The sequence below is a fragment of the Neodiprion pinetum genome, chromosome 5 (genome assembly GCF_021155775.2).
Source record: "Neodiprion pinetum isolate iyNeoPine1 chromosome 5, iyNeoPine1.2, whole genome shotgun sequence".
NCBI lineage: Eukaryota > Metazoa > Arthropoda > Insecta > Hymenoptera > Diprionidae > Neodiprion > Neodiprion pinetum.
This window is the reverse complement of record NC_060236.1, coordinates 12358478-12378455: the sequence shown is the minus strand read 5'-3', so window position 1 is coordinate 12378455 and position 19978 is coordinate 12358478. Positions and strand designations below refer to the sequence as shown.

The 19978-nt window shown below is 38.2% G+C and overlaps 2 protein-coding genes across 8 annotated transcripts in view; both read right to left on the bottom strand.

Moving 5' to 3' along the window:
* The window catches only part of Calx (sodium/calcium exchanger 3), a 1242927-nt gene that overhangs the window by 860357 nt on the left and 362592 nt on the right, over positions 1 to 19978 (bottom strand). The gene's annotated exons all lie outside the window — the stretch shown is intronic.
* LOC138190973 (uncharacterized) lies at positions 10909 to 13846 on the bottom strand. Its single transcript, XM_069136111.1, has 3 exons — positions 13765 to 13846; positions 11132 to 11695; positions 10909 to 11054 (listed from the first exon to the last, which is right to left on the bottom strand). The coding sequence occupies exons 1-3, from the start codon at positions 13844 to 13846 to the stop codon at positions 10954 to 10956; spliced, it is 747 nt and encodes a 248-aa protein (XP_068992212.1). The 3' UTR covers positions 10909 to 10953.

The following is a 19978-nucleotide window of genomic DNA, read 5'->3' as shown; positions in this document are numbered from 1 at the left end:
AGGAACCCGAAACGATTTTTTTTAGAATTCGAAAACTTGTCATTAATGAGGTAAAAATCGTCAAACATTTGAATTGTTTATAAAAATTGGGATTTTCAATAATATTCAACATTGCATTTTTTTTTTTATGAAAGCTTATTCGTTCACTTTCCGAATGCACTGTAAATGATGTCTCTACGTCGAATAGAACCGGATATATGCGAGCTCCTTTTGCATCAAAATTGAATGATTATCTTGTAACTTTTGGGAAACAAACATAGGTCGGACGAACACCAAAATGCGTATCGGTTCTTTTTACCTTTATTTCATGTGAAAAAAAGTATGAATAGATTAAAAAAATACGAGGTCATTTTTTGATTGACGTCACGTAGAATTCTTTATACGTATGTTGATATAGATTTACATTCTTAATATTTCAACGAAAATTATACTCATCGGCGTCCGTATTTCTACGCAATGCGATTACGTGACTGGTAATAGTCTAATAGCCGGTATTCATAGTCAGGTTCGATTTGCAGGACTGCCTTGAGTCAGCTCAAAGCATAGCTTTATCGGCTGAGAGCTGTTCCTAATACAGTCTCAAAAATAATATATAACTATTTACGAATACCGGCTAGACGTCGTCACAGGTCATTTTAAATTGAAAATGCAACGAATAGCTGTGAGCAAATTCATGATATGACAACGAAAATATCATCAATCTCCCAGGTTTCACCACGTGGAGGTCGCTATCAAACAGAGACCCGTTCAACCCGTCCCTACCTCCCAACCATAATCGGGTTTGCACCAAACAAATACAAAATGATAAAAAAAAATATAAAATGGTAAAAGTAAAATTAAACTCGTTTAAACTTAATCAACATAATTACGAAATCTGTATGAGAAGGATCTCATAGAAATTAAATTGAAACAGTATAAGTAAACCATGACAGTATTCTTGATAGAGAAAATTGATATAACAAGGCATCGAGCATTGTATACATTATATGGTTAAATAAATTCTATAGAAAGCGCAAACTATGGAAAGTAGTACGTCAAGAGTGCAGGTCACAGATAGTAATGAAAAAATAGGCTATAGAATATTTACATAATATATAGGTATACACGCAGTTTGGTCAGACTGCAGAAAGTATTCCTGGAATGAATAATCAGATATATAATTATAACGATATGACTAGCAAATTTTTAGCACAGTAATACATATAACTAACTAAACATAAATCACAGAAATATTGCACGTAAGCTATATACAAAGCTATTATATTTATGTACATATGTACTGTAACGTGGCGTTTCAGAATCGCCCGTCACAAGGGCACACAACCGCTATTATTTTTTTAGTTTACGCGTCCTCAGCAGGGTACTCCAACCGAACTCGATACAAAATAGGCAATAACTACTTTTAACTAATTCTTTTTTGTAAATTCTTTATTTCGCGCTTCAGCGCACGCTAACAAGGTACTTGGACGACAACGATTCCGACCAACAAGGGACCACTAGCTACCGTTTGCAGCTCTCGACGACTTCACCTACTGACGGTCTCATCAGACTACACTGGCTACCTTGGTGCACCTTTATATACACCTGGAGTAGCATCCACCCGAACCTTCCGTATCGCCTCGACTGCCGGTGAACAGGGAGATAAAAATCCTCCCGACGGCCGAGGGCATCGTTCCTCGAAGAGGAACCAGCCGCCAGCTCTATCGGATGCCGTAAGGATGGCGTGAAGGGCAGACCGTAGCCTGCCATCCTCCGACTTATCGGCCTGGTGCCGGACCGACCCCAAACCACTACGTCCAGGTTGATAAAGCCATCATTCTGAGGATCGACGCTGCTTCCCTATCGGCAGGGACTAATTGTGTGGGTCGTGGTCCACGGTTTGGCCAACCGTCTGACTGCACGACCTCAGATACAGGCAGCTAGCTACTGCCTGTACAAAAGCCGGTGGAGGTGAACAATGAGGCGTCACTCTCCACCTGGTAACTTTGGCCGAGAGGCACCCTGTGTATGCCTCTGCCAAAGAAGTCCCCGATGATAGGCAGCCTGGACTGTAAACCGAAGCGACTACGAAATCGTACGAGTTGGTGTCAACGACGAAATCGCGAGCAGCACATTACACCACATCTAGCGGTAATTTTGGAAAACGTATGACCACGCAGTAACCAATATTCGCCACAGGGGGATGGCCTATTTGCGGTGGGGCTCAACCCACCAATCAAAGAAGAAGAATCACCTCACGACAACCGCGAGATCGGCGAGACGAACTACGACCTCCTATTCTGCGCTTGACCTGCTGAGAGACAGCATCGTTCTTCCGCATCCTTCCGATTATTCTCTCGACTTAAGCTACCGATCCTTCTTCCTTTCATTCTACCATTATTGTATCTACTGTTTTTCCATACTCTCTATCGTTGCACTACCGTTAACTTCTTCCTGTAAATTCAAGTCCTTTCCTTCCTTTCTACTTTCGTTTTATTGTTCTAAGTTTGATTCAAATTAGAGTCAGTTTGTGTGTCTGAAGTCAACCGCCAAGGTAAGGCTTCTGCCTTTGAATTGTACCGTTACGAAGTTGCTCATAATTTCTATTCTTTCTTCTGGTATTTATCGACTTTGTGTGAATCATGGTCCACGGTTTAAAGTTGCACTAAGCCGCCGTGTGGCTGCATGATTTCGGTCATTAATATTATATTTATTGTTTCTTGGTTGCATCTTGTGATGCCAGTTTTCTGTGAATCATGGTCCGCGGCCTAGAGTTGCAGTAAGCCGCCGTGTGGCTGCATGATTTCAGTAATTTATTATTTTCGTATCTGAGCGACCTCGTAACTGCCAAATAATTACTTCTCTTGTATTTATGATTTTTCTGATTATTTGTGAATCTCTATTAGCCTGCTTCTGTACCTTCTACCGTATTTTGAGCCCTATTGGCTTTATATTTTATTCCATACTCTTTTTGTAATAGTAGTGTGCTTTATATTTTATTTCTGTTATCGCTTATTATATTTTTATTTATTTTTGTGCCTATTGTATCACATATCGAGTTCCTTGGAGTACAAGCGAGCGTAGAATCAGCCCTAGATATTACCGCACATTTTCTTTATTGCTATTGGCAATTTCATATTATTTTTGCCTGTTATTTATTTCTCTGTATTTTGTTAAATTAAGTTCTGTGAATTATTCTTTTGTATTGCGGTGTATTTTAGTGTATTTCTCTATTTTGTAAACTCTCCGAAATTCTCTCACTCTCATAATTTTGTATTTTGTATTTTCTCAAAAGTTATGTTTAGGAATTCATTATTTAATTCCTCAAGTACGTAATAATATTAAATTATCGAGTCTACCGTTTCTGAATAATTCTACCGAAGGCTACCAAGTCGATCGTTTGCCGACTGGGTAAATTGTTACTGAATGTCAATCTCTCACATTGGTCATAATTTATGGTAAATTTGTCGTATCATCTACCGAACTATCGATACGTTGTTTTCTACCGATCGCAGTAAAGTTCTCTCGTTCGAATTGACAGAATAATAATTTTCGTAGCGTCATTTGCAACTTGGGTAAGATCACGTCGCCCAGTGACGTGTAGTTTTAAGTCAACTCTTGCATTATATCGCATCTCCTGACCTACGTCCATTTTTCTCTGTTAACTACCGTCTCTCGTTTTAAAACTACCGTTTACTGCTATTCTATCGAAATTTTTGTGAACAACGATTATTCATTTTATTACTACCGCTGTCGATACCATCTTATTTGCCTGTCTCAATCATGTAACCTTCTCGACAATATATGATCGATTGACCTGTTCATTTTCCTTTTGCCTGGAGTTTATTCTTTCTTTTGTTATTTTCTTTAATTCTGGAATTACTGTTAGCTGCCTTGAATTCCGCCACTCTACCGGGATGTACGCGATCGTACCTGTGCCTAGCCAGCCATACAACGGGTTCTCTATTTATCTCTTTTGCACGGTTTTGTGTTAATTTTATTGATTTGCATTATTGTTTGAAAATCGACGCTAACGCGTCTGGCGCCCAACGTAATTATTTTGTTATAGTTTGATATTGCGGATAAGTAGAGAATCGCGCCAAAGTGTCAACGGTAAGTCCTCATCCGAGGGTAACAGAATTTAGCGTTACAGTACATATATTTATATTACAGTTTTTTGTCGTCTGTCGGTCGTGAATTTACTGTTTCTTACGCGCGGCCTCATCTGGGCTTCGATGATTTGAGGGGGTTTGCGGATTGAGAGTTGTCGGGCGCGTCTAGAATCTACGATCTCGGGTAATAAACAAAAGTAAAAGAAATCTGCTAATTTATTCTCCATTTTTTCGGTCCAGAATTTATCGTCACGTTTTATTTTATCAAAAATCAATCCCTTTGGCATCCAAACTATAAAATAGCACCACTTCCTATTCGTAATGTGTAGAAGACCTTGGACCTGATACATGTAATTATGAGAAAGCTCTAACTTGGCTTTTCCACCGATTATTTTCGTCTCAAATATTAATTCTGTATCCCAAAAATGTATCGAGCGAGCGCAGCGAGCGAGCAAAATATTTAAATGTTCAATTGAAATCCCACAAAAAGTACTGATATCCCCAAAAAGCACCTCTGGTGCAAAAACCTTTCGCCAAGTATATTAATGTGACAGCCACTCACAAAACAGCCACCTACAAAACTGTCATGAAATCAGATACTGCTGCCAAGTATAATTTATTTAGAAACTAATGATGATTTTGATATACTATAACTAATGACGACAAAAAAAAAATTGAAATCAAAATTGAAATTGAAAAAAAAAAAATAACTTTTATTAAAAAAAAAAATGGAGATAGTGGTACATGGCGGGCTTTTTTAAAACAAGCACAAGAAAATACAAGTCGAGCTTTATCAATGTTGTAACGGCAATATAAACATGGGCCCGCCAAGTACCACGTACTCTAATGTTTTTTTTTTTTTTATCAAAATTTTTGTTTTTTTTTCTTTCAATTTCAACTTTGATTTCAATTTTTTTTTTTTATCATTAGTATATCAAAATCATCTTAAGTTTCTAAATAAATTATACTTGGCAGTAGTATCTGATTTGATGACAGTTTTGTAGGTGGCTGTTTTGTAGGTAATGTACGAATTAGGGTAGGCCAAAAAAATCGACTATTTTTTTTATCACTTTGTACTTTTGTAAAAAAAAATACATATCTCGGTATCTACTATTTATAAAAAAAACATATATCATATTTTCGTAGAAAATTAAATTCTCTACAAAAAAGGTCTCTTACAATTTTTTTGTATACCTCACTGTTCAGAAGTTATTGAAGGTTAAAGTTTGATCATTTTGAGGTAGATGTCTTTTTTTTTATGAATTTTATAACTCTTCAATAAAAAGTCATTATAATACGCGCAACTCACATTTCCATAGAAAATTGAATTCTCTACAAAAAAGGTCGCCTACAATTTTTTTGTATACTTCACTGTTCAGAAGATATTCACTGTCAAACTTCAATACACACTATTTTTAACAGTTGTTTGTTAATAATTCAAACAATTTCAATTTAATTCGTGAGTTTCGGGACAATTTGTACAAATCTCATTTTCTGTCGTCGCAGTAACTACTATAGAAGTTCTCTGTTTCAAAAACTTTTCGTAATTTATAATTTTTTTTAGTATTTTGACAAATTTTTTTTTTAATATTTTGAAATCCCAATCATGCTTTTAATTATTTTTATGGCGTTTGTTCAGAGAACATTTTAGAACTTTTTTTCACAAATTATACGTAAAATGTTTTGCTCGAGAGGATTTTTGTTTTAAATCTTATCGCTTCGTCTGTTTATCTTGTGCAACTAACGCCACTGTTAAAAATAGTGTGCATTAAAGTTTGACGGTGAATATCTTCTGAACAGTGATGTGGCGGACACCTGCCACCGGCAAGCCGGCGAAAAACCATTAAAATATTTCCGTTTCTACATGTGTATCTTTTTCTATAGTTCTTTACAACTAACCTTCGAGTGTCCAGGCCTTGCCTCGCTAGCTGAGGGCTAAGGGTTTGACCGCGCCGGAAATTTCCCTACATGTGGCATTTATGGCGCGACGCGACCCTTGGCCTCGACTCGGGGGCGAGCCTGCACTTTTTCTTCATCTCTACTCAGTCTTCGCCACGCTCTTGGCACATACGTATCTATCAACTCGTTTCGCTTATTTTCCCTGCCTTCCGCATTTTCTACTACGCCATCCGAACTGTGTAACCCGATTTTTCTGGCAATGAACAACTTGTAAACCATATTCTCTGGCGTCATACAGTAACTAACCTCCCGACAGCACCACAAGTGTGGTATACAAAAAAATTGTAAGAGACCTTTTTTATAGAGAATTCAATTTCCTACGAAAATATGGTATACATTTTTTTTTTTTATAAATAGTAGATACTGAGATATGTATTTTCCTTCCTCATCATAAGAAAAAAATAGAAACTGCGAGGCAGAGGACCTTCCTATTAAAATTAAGAGCTCATACTTAGAGAGAATGTTTTTGAGGTCTCTACCAACCAAGTTTTCGGAGTACCAAGTGAAAAAAAAATTGTCGATTTTGGCCCACCCTAGTATGCATGTATGATTACCCCAGAATTACGTGAAGTTTATTTCTAAAAACAAAACGCGCGTATTTTAGTGGCCTCATACGTACGCGCCGTACTTACTTCGTATGGAAAATTCTGCCAGATACCTTGTAATTTTACCTTGGATACTTAGGTAGTCACAATAAGTGATGAGAATATTCCTTATGATCGACAAAGTGTAAACACTAATGCAAATTGCCGAATAATGATTTCGATCATTTAACCTGAACACGTAACAAATTGATGACATATTTTAGCGACTAATGCAAACCGGGCTAGTACCATACGTCACAATGCATTCCAGTTTATATTTTCGTATGTATAAAAAACTTGAGAATGAATTTATACTGCTATCATGAACAGCAATATCGGCTCTTGAAAGTACCTTCTTAGATTAAAGCCCTGCGGTTGTTCGTACTCATGTGATTGAATCTCGAAGTCGGAGAGGATGCGACATCAATCATATAAATAATTCGATTTAACGAATTTTTTCCTGAAATTTGCCAAAATCTTTATGCCGGGTCGTTTCTCCTTCTTCAAAGACAGGTTCCTTCTTTTCTTAGCCATCGCGGGAATAAATACTGTCTCGAAATAATAAAAAACACGGTAGAAAAACACAAGCAAAAATAAACGCGCGGAACACTATCCACGTGACGAGCGACGAGGATTCGAACGAGGGGAATTGTAGTGGGGGGGTTTGAGTCTACTCTCTTCGCCTATAATTCGCATGGTCGCCGGCCAACGCGGTCGTGGCGCTAGCAGCCGCCCGCCTTTGGCGCGAAAATTTTGCTGTTTTATGCTTCGTGATTTTCCTTCTCATTTCCTCATTTTTAAAGATAATTAGGTTCTCAGGGAGTCATTTTGAAGATAAAGAATAGATGCGTGTCGCCTCTTTCGCCGAATTTCGAAAAAAAATTCACTGTCCGCTGTGTCTCACTTCAAAGATAATGTACTTTCAAGTACGTTTTTCGCAAATCTGGAAGCGAAATCGAAAATTCGGCACAAAAGGCGACACAGATCTATTCTTTATCTTCACAATGACCCCCTAAGAATCTAATTATCTTCAAAAATGAGGAAATGAGAAGGAAAATCGTGAGTCTCTGTTCGCACGCGCTCGGCGAGGCATAGGCAACGCCCTTAACTTCTCGAGTCACTACCTCGACTGTTTCAGATTCTAGCCTCAAAAATTCGTATGAACTACATCGCCGCCAGAAACAGAGTTTGACAGCTGAAACTCGGAGTGGCTAGCCTGCCCGAGCAGCCGATAAAACTCGCGCATGCGCATTGTACGTATAGTTTCAAGAGATTGTCCTGGTACAACATACATGGAATGAGCGATGGAATTCAAGGGCCAGAAAGAAAATATTGTTTGATAATTTTTATTAGTATTATTTTCATTTTATAAATGTTCAATCTACCAGTATTACAATTGACTGGTAGTTGATAGAAACTACCTTCCCATTCATCTTATGCCCATTAACTACCAATCACTTGAGATAGTGGTAGATGATGGGTGCACATCCCCGCCTCTGCCGACCACGTTGCCTACCCCCCCCCCCCCCCCGCCGTTTCCTCTCCGGCCTTGTTGCCCTGATTGGCAGCCGGAAGTTATTGTTGGGGGATGGCTGGTAATTGCTGCTGGCCATGGGCTGTGAAGTGCTGCGCCAGCACAAGAGCCCGCAAAGCAGCCACCTCTGCCATCAGTGCTGCGATTATATTCTACAAAATATAATGAAAGTTCAAGCTTACATGGAGGTATTCAGATACGTAGTTTGTTGATAATTTTCAAGTTTTGTGAGGTGTGAGAGCAATGTAATAGGTAAACATTTCTTTTCAGATTATCTCTCATTTTCAGACAATGTGTTAAAATTTCTACACCACTAGAAGATTCGCAAAGATCATACACAACGCAATAAAGTCAGCTCTCTCAAAAAGTGGCATTCTGTACATTACGAATTGAAATATTGCAGAACGAAGTCTTTCCGTGGTAGCAATTATCTCTCTATAATTTTTACTTCTTGAGTATTGCTGATTCGCGTGATAAACATCTTATATGTTTTATTCTAGTAACAGTGAATCCAGTGTAAGTGTTGTAACGTGGCATTTTTGATGCTTGTTACAAGGGGCTCCTTAAACCCTGGGCGGAACCAAAATTAAAGGATTTCCAAGATTGAGTCGCGAAGTCTTTGTAAAAGAGCGCCAGGGCTGAAGTCACGCATTTGAAACTACGAGAGGGGACACTTTAGCGAACAGCGTAAGATATTTCAGGCTTTTTGTTTTTCTATTTTTCGAGATACAACGGCATCAGGCAGGAAGCCGGTATTGAATTCGAGGAAATTGCGGAATGGCGGACGAGCGACCATTGCGAAGGAAGGATGTTGAGGCTGCGGTGGGGGAACCAACGCAAATTCCCGCATAGCGGGGATCCAAGGCGTACGCGATTCCCGCTGGCGGCCGGCGCGCCGCTGTTTCTCCCCCTTCACCCCGCCAACAATTGAGCCGCGAACTTGCGACGGACTGAATAGCGACAAGGGAGCACCACGCTCACCACCAAGACGTCATGGAGCTGCGCGGAGGACGAGATTGCGATTTAGCGTCAAGTTCTGCGCCGCGATTCTATTAAAGGTGCGCAGCGAGTTGCGCAATCGACGAAATCGATGACGGGTCGATTATTGCGTATTCTCGTGGGTATGCCGTCACGTATGGGATGGCGTATCGAGATCCGTGTTGCGGCAGGTCGTAGGTTTTTGAAACCACTCTAGTTCTGGCGGTCGTGATAGATAGTCCCGTTTTGGAGAGTTTTGCGATGTAATGGAGTCACCTAAAAATCGCGACGGGGAAGGAGAGGGTGTTGCGGGGATGTAGAAGGTGAGCGCTGCTTCTATCCTCGAGATTGAATTTCGAGAGTATTTGCGAAAAGGCTTGCCGAGTATCGGATAGCCGTTTTGGATTTGCGTTGTAGACAAGCACTCGAAATTCTTTTGCAGATTCTTTTGCTTAATGGCCGTAGTCTGAGTGCGCGTAATAGAGTAGAGTAAATTTCGAGTCCTTGAGAAAGTTGAGTAGAGTCATGGGTTTTAGTTGAGTTTCTCTCGTTTTTGAAACTAAGTACAGCCGAATTCCGCTGTACCAGGTCGAGCCGCGTTATCGGGTTTTCCAGTGTCACCTCTCGAGTAGGTCGCGAAGTACCGAATTGGAGTGCTTGAATTAGCGAATAACGTTTTCAAGGATTTCGAGAAGGGTTGATTTCGGATACGTTGCGGTAGCGTTCAGTTCCGCTTACGCTTAGTTTCGTTCCCGTTTATTTAAGATAGTGTTTAGTTGAGTTGAGGTTACGTATAGTCGAAATTGCAGTTGCGTTAATAGAGTGAGAGCCCGCGACGCCCAGACCTTCGTTATATTATAAAAGCTGAAAATTCTTCTATATATGTCCCCTATACAGGTATAAGCAAACCCAGCCTATACAACCTGGGCCGCGGTGGCTTTGGCAGGTAACAGGTAGTAAAGGTGAGTAAAATTGTGTTTCAAATTTGTGATAGTATAAAACTTAGTTTTCATATATTTTAACTTACAATCATATTAGAAACCGCCTTGTCTATTGGTGGACACTTAGGACGGTAACAACCCCTTTCCAGACACCCTCACAGTCTGATTATTTATAAATCTACTTTCGTCATAGTATAAAATCTGACTTTTATACATGTTATTCAAAAAATTATACCAATAATGTTTCCACAATCCCCAGTCACTTTCGATAGTTCCCCTATCTACCCTGACACATTGAAGTCTACTCCAGGCGTGCGCGCGATGAATATACATGTACGTTGGTGCGAGTGAAATAGCGCGATCTATACTCTAGATTTATCAAGAAAATTAATTATGTAGATTTATAACGGATTAAAAAAGTAAATTTTAAAAAAATAATGAAAAAAAAATGTTCATATCAACAAATTATGAAATCAACAATATAATAATGCGATTCATTACGCTATTAACTTTTGCAAATTATCATTAAATTTTTTATTCAACTAAAAGTTGAATTTTCTCAAGTGAATTTTATGGAATCAAGTTGTGATTTAAGAAAGTTGTAAAACAACATCTATCGATAATTTTTTTTAAGTATTGTGCAGAAAATAATAAGAAAAATCGGCAGTTGATGATAAAATTCTAGAAGTTTGAAGTTAAGGAGATAAATTTGTATGTATGTTGGTTTTACTATAAGGAGAGAAAATAATTTAGATCGTAATGAAATCAATGGAAAAGGAATTAAATTATACTTTTAATTATAGCCATCACAAAACAAAGTAAAAAAATAAAGTTTCAAACATGTATTGTTAAATTAAAAAAAAAATTCAATTATTTCCATCGTCATCGTCGGTATATCCATTATCTTCATCACTGCTACTCCATTCTGTGGATTTGTCCTCATCAATGTCACTATCTTCAACAGCTTCTGTAATAATTAAAGCAATTTAGAACAATTATGAATAGCCGATAATTTGTTTATGAACATTGAACATTGTAACATACCTGACAAAGTTTGTAGAGAATCACTGACATAATTAGGTAGCTGATCTCCTTCAAACCATTTAAAATGGTATTGACCACTTTCCGGTACCCAGCCATTATTCTCAGGTTTACGTGAAGTAGGTTTACTTAAGTGAGCATTGTCCCAAATCGCACAAATATAATTAGCTCGTAAAAAATGCTGCAGTAGCTCATTTTTACAAGGTGGTAAACTGCTAGCATCAAAATTTCTCAATTTTTTTCGATTGAAAGCCTCATTGATATCAGATACTTTATACGAGTCTATAAACATCTGAAGTCTAACAGCATCAACATCAATTACATTCCGAGCATTATATACACTGCATATATATTTCTGAATACTATTAAACACGTTCTTCCGTTCATCGCTGTCCTCCCTTAATTCGCTTTCGCCAAACTTAATAAAAGCTTTTTGGGACTCGTCGAATTTTTTTAATAGTTTATAAGGTCTCAATTTCCCTTTTCTAAATAATGCCGGATTGTATTTTAATGGCGTGGAAACCAGGCAAGATTTTATCATCAACTGCCGATTTTTCTTATTATTTTCTGCACAATACTTAAAAAAAATTATCGATAGATGTTGTTTTACAACTTTCTTAAATCACAACTTGATTCCATAAAATTCACTTGAGAAAATTCAAATTTTAGTTGAATAAAAAATTTAATAATAATTTGCAAAAGTTAATAGCGTAATGAATCGCATTATTATATTGTTGATTTCATAATTTGTTGATATGAACATTTTTTTTTCATTATTTTTTTAAAATTTACTTTTTTAATCCGTTATAAATCTACATAATTAATTTTCTTGATAAATCTAGAGTATAGATCGCGCTATTTCACTCGCACCAACGTACATGTATATTCATCGCGCGCACGCTTGGAGTAGACTTCAATGTGTCTGGGAAGATAGGGGAACCATCGAAGTGACTGGGGATTGTGGAAACATCATTCGCATAATTTTCTGAATAACATACATATATAAAAGTCAGATTTTATACTATGACGAAAGTAGATTTATAAATAATTAGACTGTGAGGGTGTCTGGAAAGGGGTTGTTACCGTCCTAAGTGTCCACCAATAGACAAGGTGGTTTCTAATATGATTGTAAGTTAAAATATATGAAAACTAAGTTTTATACTATCACAAATTTGAAACACAATTTTACTCACCTTTACTACCTGTTACCTGCCAAAGCCACCGCGGCCCAGGTTGTATAGGCTGGGTTTGCTTATACCTGTATAGGGGACATATATAGAAGAATTTTCAGCTTTCATAATATAACGAAGGTCTGGGCGTCGCGGGCTCTTAGACTATAAGTAGCGGTTGAGACGAGAAGTTCGTATATTGAGTTTTAGTTGCGTCGGAAGTATGGTGGCGTTTAAGGATTTATTCAGTTGAAATAAGTCGGAAATAAGGTTTAGGTCAAGTTAAGTTGTCACGTTTAGATTTAAGGCAGCTCGCGGTAGCGTCGAAGCTCCGAGTCGGGTGATATCTCGGGTGAGATCGTGAGATCGTTCGATAGCCCGACGGCGCACCGTCAAGAAAGTAATTTTAGTTTCGGTTTCGAGCAATTGTTGCTATCGAGGAAAAATTGGGAATTTGCGAATTGAGAGTAGCGTGGGGAGATTTTGTAACTGTTGAGTGAAATTTCTGTTAGGGAGCTGCGAGCTCAGTAGAATAACGAATAGCGTAGGTTACGTGTAATATTCTGTTTGTTTTGGGAATCGCGACGAGCGACTTTTGAATTTTTTTTTTTTTTGTTTTTGTATCATGACTATTGTGAAATATAATATTTTATTTTACTTCTTTTGTTAAGTAACGACTGTCTGTCTCTCTCTCCAAAAATTACCCCTCCCCTCTCCGCGGTACTGAGCTACCGGACATATTCCCGAGGTATAGCACATTAACGATTTCGCGGCGTGTTAATCACGCCAGGCGCCCGAAAACATTTCACAATATTGTTCTTAGATTCAGCTTACACCACGGGACACCGAATTATTGTGTATGCGGTAAGTTCTCAGTCATTTTCTCCGAGTGGTCGAGGTACGGAAAAATACACGTCACAGTGTGTATGGTAGAAGTTATAATATAGGATTTCAAGAAATCACTTATGATGTTTGCTCTCATACGCCAGATATTGAAGCATATGTTCAGCGCAATAAATTCCACAAAGGTTAAAAACAGTAATTTCAGATTAATTAATTCAAATTCCATTGAAATTTTTATTTACTATACATTACAAATAAACCAAAATCTGACCAAAATTTGACATGCAGCTTTAGTACGATAAAAACTTGCACCAAAGTACACCAAGCGTTGCATATTAATTTCGTGATAACTAACTGTATTAAATAATTTGTTTTTCTGTTCGTGACAGATGTTCTTAAATAAATTGTTCTGAGGAGGGCCCCCATCCAGGCCGAAACGTTGACAAAAAAAAAATTGTTTTTGTTAAGACCTTCGTATCCAAGAATAATATTCACTCAACAATTTACCAAGGTCAAGAAATCATTTTCAGTAACAAGTAACCTTTGTAGAACGAAAGAATGGTTGAAAAATATATGAAATGACTTTACTTAGAAAATAACTGTATAGACATCTGAATCACTTACCTGCCATGACGCCGATCTCGAACAATATGGTCGCGTTCACGCAAGGTTGCAATTCACCTGGATCGAGATAGAGGATCCTCATAATCGGAGATACAGGAACTACTGCATTTGTCCCAGTCACGTTCAATGCAATCGGCCGCGTTGTAAGACTGTTTGTTACCAGCCCCAAAGAGTCCAAAATAATAGGGTCCGTACATCGTAATTCTTATCACGAGAACATATTCATCAAATCAATATCCCGTTTCTTTAATTAATTGAAATCACATAGTGTCAAGTACAAAATAGAGTTCGATCACATGACATACAGTGGATCAATGCAACCAATAACCTGGGTGAATTTGCAAACACATTTTTAAATTACAGGTTCGCTTCAGTTACGCGCCGTAATTTCTGTCTAACCGTTTCCGGGATGCCACGAGCGTTGTTCAGTACATAGGTACATCCACGTGTGGAATGTCGCGGTGTCAAGTACGTGCAAACGGGAACGTGAAATTAGTAAAATTTTTTCGATTCCTTTTACAAATCGCAAGCTGTTCCTTTACGGGAAACTACAAGTACCTATTTACGGTGAAATACTACTAGAGATTCACGCGAAAATGGATCGAAGTAGATGCAAAGGGCATGGTAGATATTGGTTATCTGTGAAAGCACCGCGTCGCAAACGAAAATTTCGCGACCGTAGAAACACATTGAAGGCACCATCAACCGCATGCCAAGCAAATATGCAACGCGTGGACCAGCAGGTCGTAAATAAAAGTAACTTGTCTGAAGCTACTGTATATCAAAATCCTGAATCTGCTGATCTGACATTTCGATTAGATTCATCTGATAAATCGAAGGATTATATCGCTGAAAAAACAACTGTGAATCTCACAGATAACGTCCACATAGAAGGCTTGGAAGGCGAAATACAGGCATAGACGAGTCGATCCTATGAGAAAATTCGAACGAAGTACACGGATGCTGTCGAAATGGTACAAGTAATGGATGTAACTGAAGAGGCTGAATCGGGATCACAACACGATGAAACATAGCAGCTAGATTATAATTTCGATGAGAGTTCAGCAGACCTCATAGTTGAGCCGGCGCATGTAGATGAAGCTGAGATTGAAAATCCAGGTACTCGATACATCGTTGATTTCAAGTACATGCTCACTGAGTTGCACACGGAATTCGACTATCACAATTTGGTGTATAACTGTAACTTTGATGCTCTGCACTGTGTATCGACAAAGCGTATAGGACTCAAAACGATATTTCTTTTTCAATGTAAAATGTGTTCAAAATTAGCATAGGTTTCGTCATTGAAACAGAAAATCTTTCGGTTAATGAGAGCGCAGTGGCTGCAGCAATTTCTACGGGGATTGGATAATCTCAACTAAAAGCGATTTTCAATTCGATGCATGTTCAGTTCATGACAGAAGCAACTTACTAACAGACTCACGATAAAGTTGCTTCAGGTTTTGAAAAAGCAGCACTAGAAGAAATAAAGGCCGCTGGCAGGGGAGAAAAAATGCTTGCAATTCAGCGTGGTGATGTGAAAAATGGAGTGCCGCACATCCTAGTTGTCGCGGATGAAAGCTGGATGAAAAGGTCATATGGATCAGGAAAATACGATTCGCCGTCTGGTGTTGGTGTCATCATCGGCTTCCATACTCAAACAGTTCTGTTTGCCGCAGTTCGGAACAAGTATTGCAAAGTTTGTAACGTAGCTGAAAGAAGGAACGAGGCTCCCAGAGAACATTAATGCTTAAAAAATTGGGGCTCTAATCAGAGTTCTTCCAGTATGGAAAGCAGTGCAATCGCTGAAGGATTTATGCAAAGTATGGAAATGCACGGAATAGTGTATTCACTTATAGCAGATGGTGACAGTAGCGTCTACAAAAAAATTCTTGACTGCAACCCATACGATGATCATTATGTCAAGAAAGTTGTGTGCACAAACCATCTGTTGCGAAATCTTACCACCCAAACCAAGGAAGCTGCCAAAACTAAATTGAAGGCCATTTCGAAAACGAAAATTCAGAAACTGTCAGCTTCAAAGAAGTCTGTAGGAGAATGGAGAAAGGCCATTGAAGGCAGTCCACTAAGAATTCGCACAACCGTGGTAAAGGCAAGCCAGTACCGCATGACCCAAGACGTCTCATTATCTGACAAAGTAGAACGTTGGAGTAAAGATGTGGTCAATGTTCCAAGTCACGTGTCCGGTGAACACAAGAGGTGCGCTGAACTGGGATACTTCTGTGATGGCATTCTGAAAGAAGGCGAAGAAAACGTTGTGCCAGTTTCAACTAAAATAGGAATGTACGACAGGATCATTGAAGTGATTACACAACTGAGTTGGTATGCGGAGAGTTTGCTAAGCAATGTCACCAGTAACACTGTCGAAAACTACAATGCTATCGTCAGCAAGTTCATCGGAGGTAAGCGTATTCATTTCGGACAAAGAAATTCTTACAATGCTCGATGCGCTGCCGCGGTTGTGCAATTTGACACACAGGAGTCGTACTCAAAGTTGAGTTCTGCGATGGAAAAGAATCCAACTATCCTGATTCATCAATTGCAGCTAAAGCGTAATGCAAAAAATGTTAAACGGTTGGAAAAGGACGTGATGAGACGCAAGGAACCCAAACCCAAGTACATGTCAGCAAGATCCTCCGAACAAAATACTTGTTCAGACCAAGACTATGGTCGAAATTGTCAGCGACCTGATCTTTTCGACACTGAGTCCAAAGCGTAAGTTGGGTTGCATTTTGAAAAATTGGTAGAACAGCAGGCAGAACGAGACCTCATTTAAGTTCGAATAAGAGGCCAAGGTGATAGCAGTGAATGGAAATCTCTGAAGAGAAAACTACTCACAGCATCCAATTTTGGAAAGGTCTGCGGCATGAGACCAACTACACTCTCTGCTAACACAGTGAAAACCATTGTGTATCCGCAAGAATTACTTCTTGTTGCTTTGCAGTATTGCAAGCAGAGCGAGCTGAAAGCTCGTTGACAATTTGAAGAAACCGAAGGAGTTACAGTCATCCCTTGCGGCCTCTTCATAGATTCGGAACACGCTTATTTGGGTGCGTCACCAGATGGATTGCTGGACGATGATGGCATTGTTGAGATGAAATGCCTCTTCAATGCCAGAGATGTTACTCCGGAGTAGGCCATCGAACGAAAACTTGGAGATGTTCACAGAATCTTCGACAAGAACAACTCGGGCAGAATGAATGAGACTCATCCTTATTTTTATCAGGTCTAAGGTCAATTGTACATTACGCAGAGACACTATTGTGCTTTTATCTTATGGACTCCAAAAGGTATGATGACTGTTAAAGTTTACAAAAACGATCAATTTTGGCATAGCAAGATACCTTATCTAGTAAAGTTCTATGAGTCTTGCATGCTCCCAGAAATAATCGATGGTAGATAACTTAGAAGTATGGAGTTTAGAGAACCTCAGTATATAATTGATGCTCGTAATAAATATGAATCTGGTAGAAAGCAGTAAATAACATTACCTGCATGAAGGATTGCCAAGTGAATGTGTTCATAAAAAAAGTATTGTGGAGTCGTCTTATCTTTGACATGTTACCTTCTTAGTACGTGTAAAGAGAGAATATGTCGCGTGCATAGGAGTCTTCATCCTTTTAAGAGACCAAGGTGAACCGTCTAGGTGACGATTACGTTGCGGGAAACATATATGTTGTACATTTGCTAACTATAAGTTCGATAACTGTTCTTGTACGACCCCACAATATGAAAAAAGAAAGTTCCCCCACAGCTTTTATACAACGAAGCAATCTAATTCTAAATATGTGTAACAAAATGTAACTTACTGATTTGAAACTATTCAAATTAGGTAAGAACTTGCAATGTAACTGTTCTGCCGCGAATAGTTCATCTTGGATTTTCAGATGGGATTACGACATAAGAACACATTCATTATTTGCTTTCATATGATCCTTTACCATGCGAAGTAACGCACTACATACATGTTCAATTTTATTTTCTAAGCTCTATCGTGCAATAATTAATTCTGTCACCCATAACAATTTGTGATTATTCAAAAACTTCATGGAAAAATTGCGAGCAATTGATGCACATTTACTGTAGGTTAGGTGATATTGTAAAAGTATCTGATACGAGTAAATTGGTACCGATTGCTTTGCACTATCTGCAACACGATAAAATATTGCACGGAAGCTATGTTTGGTTACTTATGTAAGTATACAAGGTGAGACGTCAGTTACGCATGAGCCGAAAATTAAGAACTGTCTTAACTTACTACAGTGTAAGCTGATGTTACAGAAATGGACTTGACTTAGGTCATACATAAATATTTTCATCATAAATCAGAAGACTGAAATCACAGCCTTTGAGGGAAAAATTACCAGCTATACGAGTGTGAGCCAAATTTGCTACTGTGTGAATCGATTATAACGGGAAAATCTCTTGAAACTATACATACAATGCGCATGCGCGAGTTTTATCGGCTGCACGGGCAGGCTGGCCACTTCGAGTTTCAGCTGTCAAACTATGTTTCTGGCGTCGATGTAGTGCATACGAATTTTTAAGGTTAGAATTACAAACAGTCGAGATAGTGACTCGGAAAGTTGATGCTAATGCTCTTTGAAAATTGGCTTTATTCGACTGAAATGAGAAATCTGTTTAAATGTTGGGTGCTTGGAAGAAACGCAGCAGGTAGGTGGGAATACTTTATTTGATCACTTTTATTATTTTGTACATTAGAAATAACAATGAAATTTTTTTCTGTCAACAGGTGATACGGCCAAAATGATTGCATCTCTAATATTAACTGTTATCTGCCTATTCAATTTATCACACGTGCAAAGATCATCGTCACTTTCAAGCAACTAAGCGACTTTCTCACTCTCTTGTGATTTCAGGCGGTAATATTGAATTTTATCACTTTTGAAAATGGGACATTAAACCGAGTGTTCAAGAAATTTAAATATCACACTATCTGTAACAGAACTGTGGAATTTTTTTTTCTCGAAAAAAGTTCAAGAAAATTTACAAATAGTCGATAGTCAATGCATTTTTAATGATGTTTTAATGATGTTCAATTAAATAAATGAAGGGAACCTAATACTCAAATTAAAAATTCAAGTAATATTAGATTTATTAAAATGATTTCTGTATTTCATGTTAGTGCGGTTCAAAACAAAGAAAATTTAATCGGAACCGTAGAACTCAGGAACGTAGATCACATCCTGTGACACAAGTTGAAAATTAACTTTCTCAAAATGCGCCTCAACGTCACAATTAGCTTCAAGGACAATCATGTTTTAGATCAATGTCAGAACATGATTACGAGGATACTGACTTATCAATGGATGCAAGATTGTGTCCCTTTTTCCGTGAAAATAAATGAATATCTAATTTTTAACGAAGTTCATGAAGATTTTTTTCCAAATAATGTAATCCGATACGATATCTTGTTCATAGTCCTCCGAACATCACCTTGTAATAAGGATATTTGAAAAGAGTCCCTTTGTTGCAGGAACCATTATAAAATTTTTGGTTTTCAATTCGTGCTACTGAATAACTTCTGCGTTTCAGGTTCCATTTCCAATTTCAAAATGAGATTTTTTTACTCCAGACAATGCGAATATGAAATGCAGAAATAATTGCGCTAAATGGAGATTTACAAGCTTTCAGTCTTAGCGTAGAACCCTATAAAGAGTGTAAAATTGAATTTGGTTTTAAGTTATCGTGCAACTAGCTAGCCAGATGACACCGTTAACTAAAATTAAATTTAAAGACATCTTTAACTGAAGTTATTTAACAATTCTAGATATAGATTGATTCAGTTTGCCTAGCAAAATTCAACCCCACAATCTAATTGAGGACTTGAAAAACTATTTATCTGAATTTAATGCCAAAGAGAGTAAAAGTAAGCTTCAAAATAAGACACCAAATTAAATGGCATGAGGTTTGAAAAACAATGCTGGTAAATAATAATGCTTGAATTACAATGGTGCACAGAATGATTCCTCGGTAGAACGAATTAGCGGCAATAGTTAAGTAACAAACTTATCGCTATTGGCTCGATCAAAGTAAAATGATGGGATATTCAGCCATTATGATCTGTAGTATATCCCGCTCTCCAATTTTGCCTCAACTGATGTTAAGAAGGTGGCGATGGCCTGATGAAATTCACTCTGGCACCTGATGTCTGACGGAACAACCAGGTTTG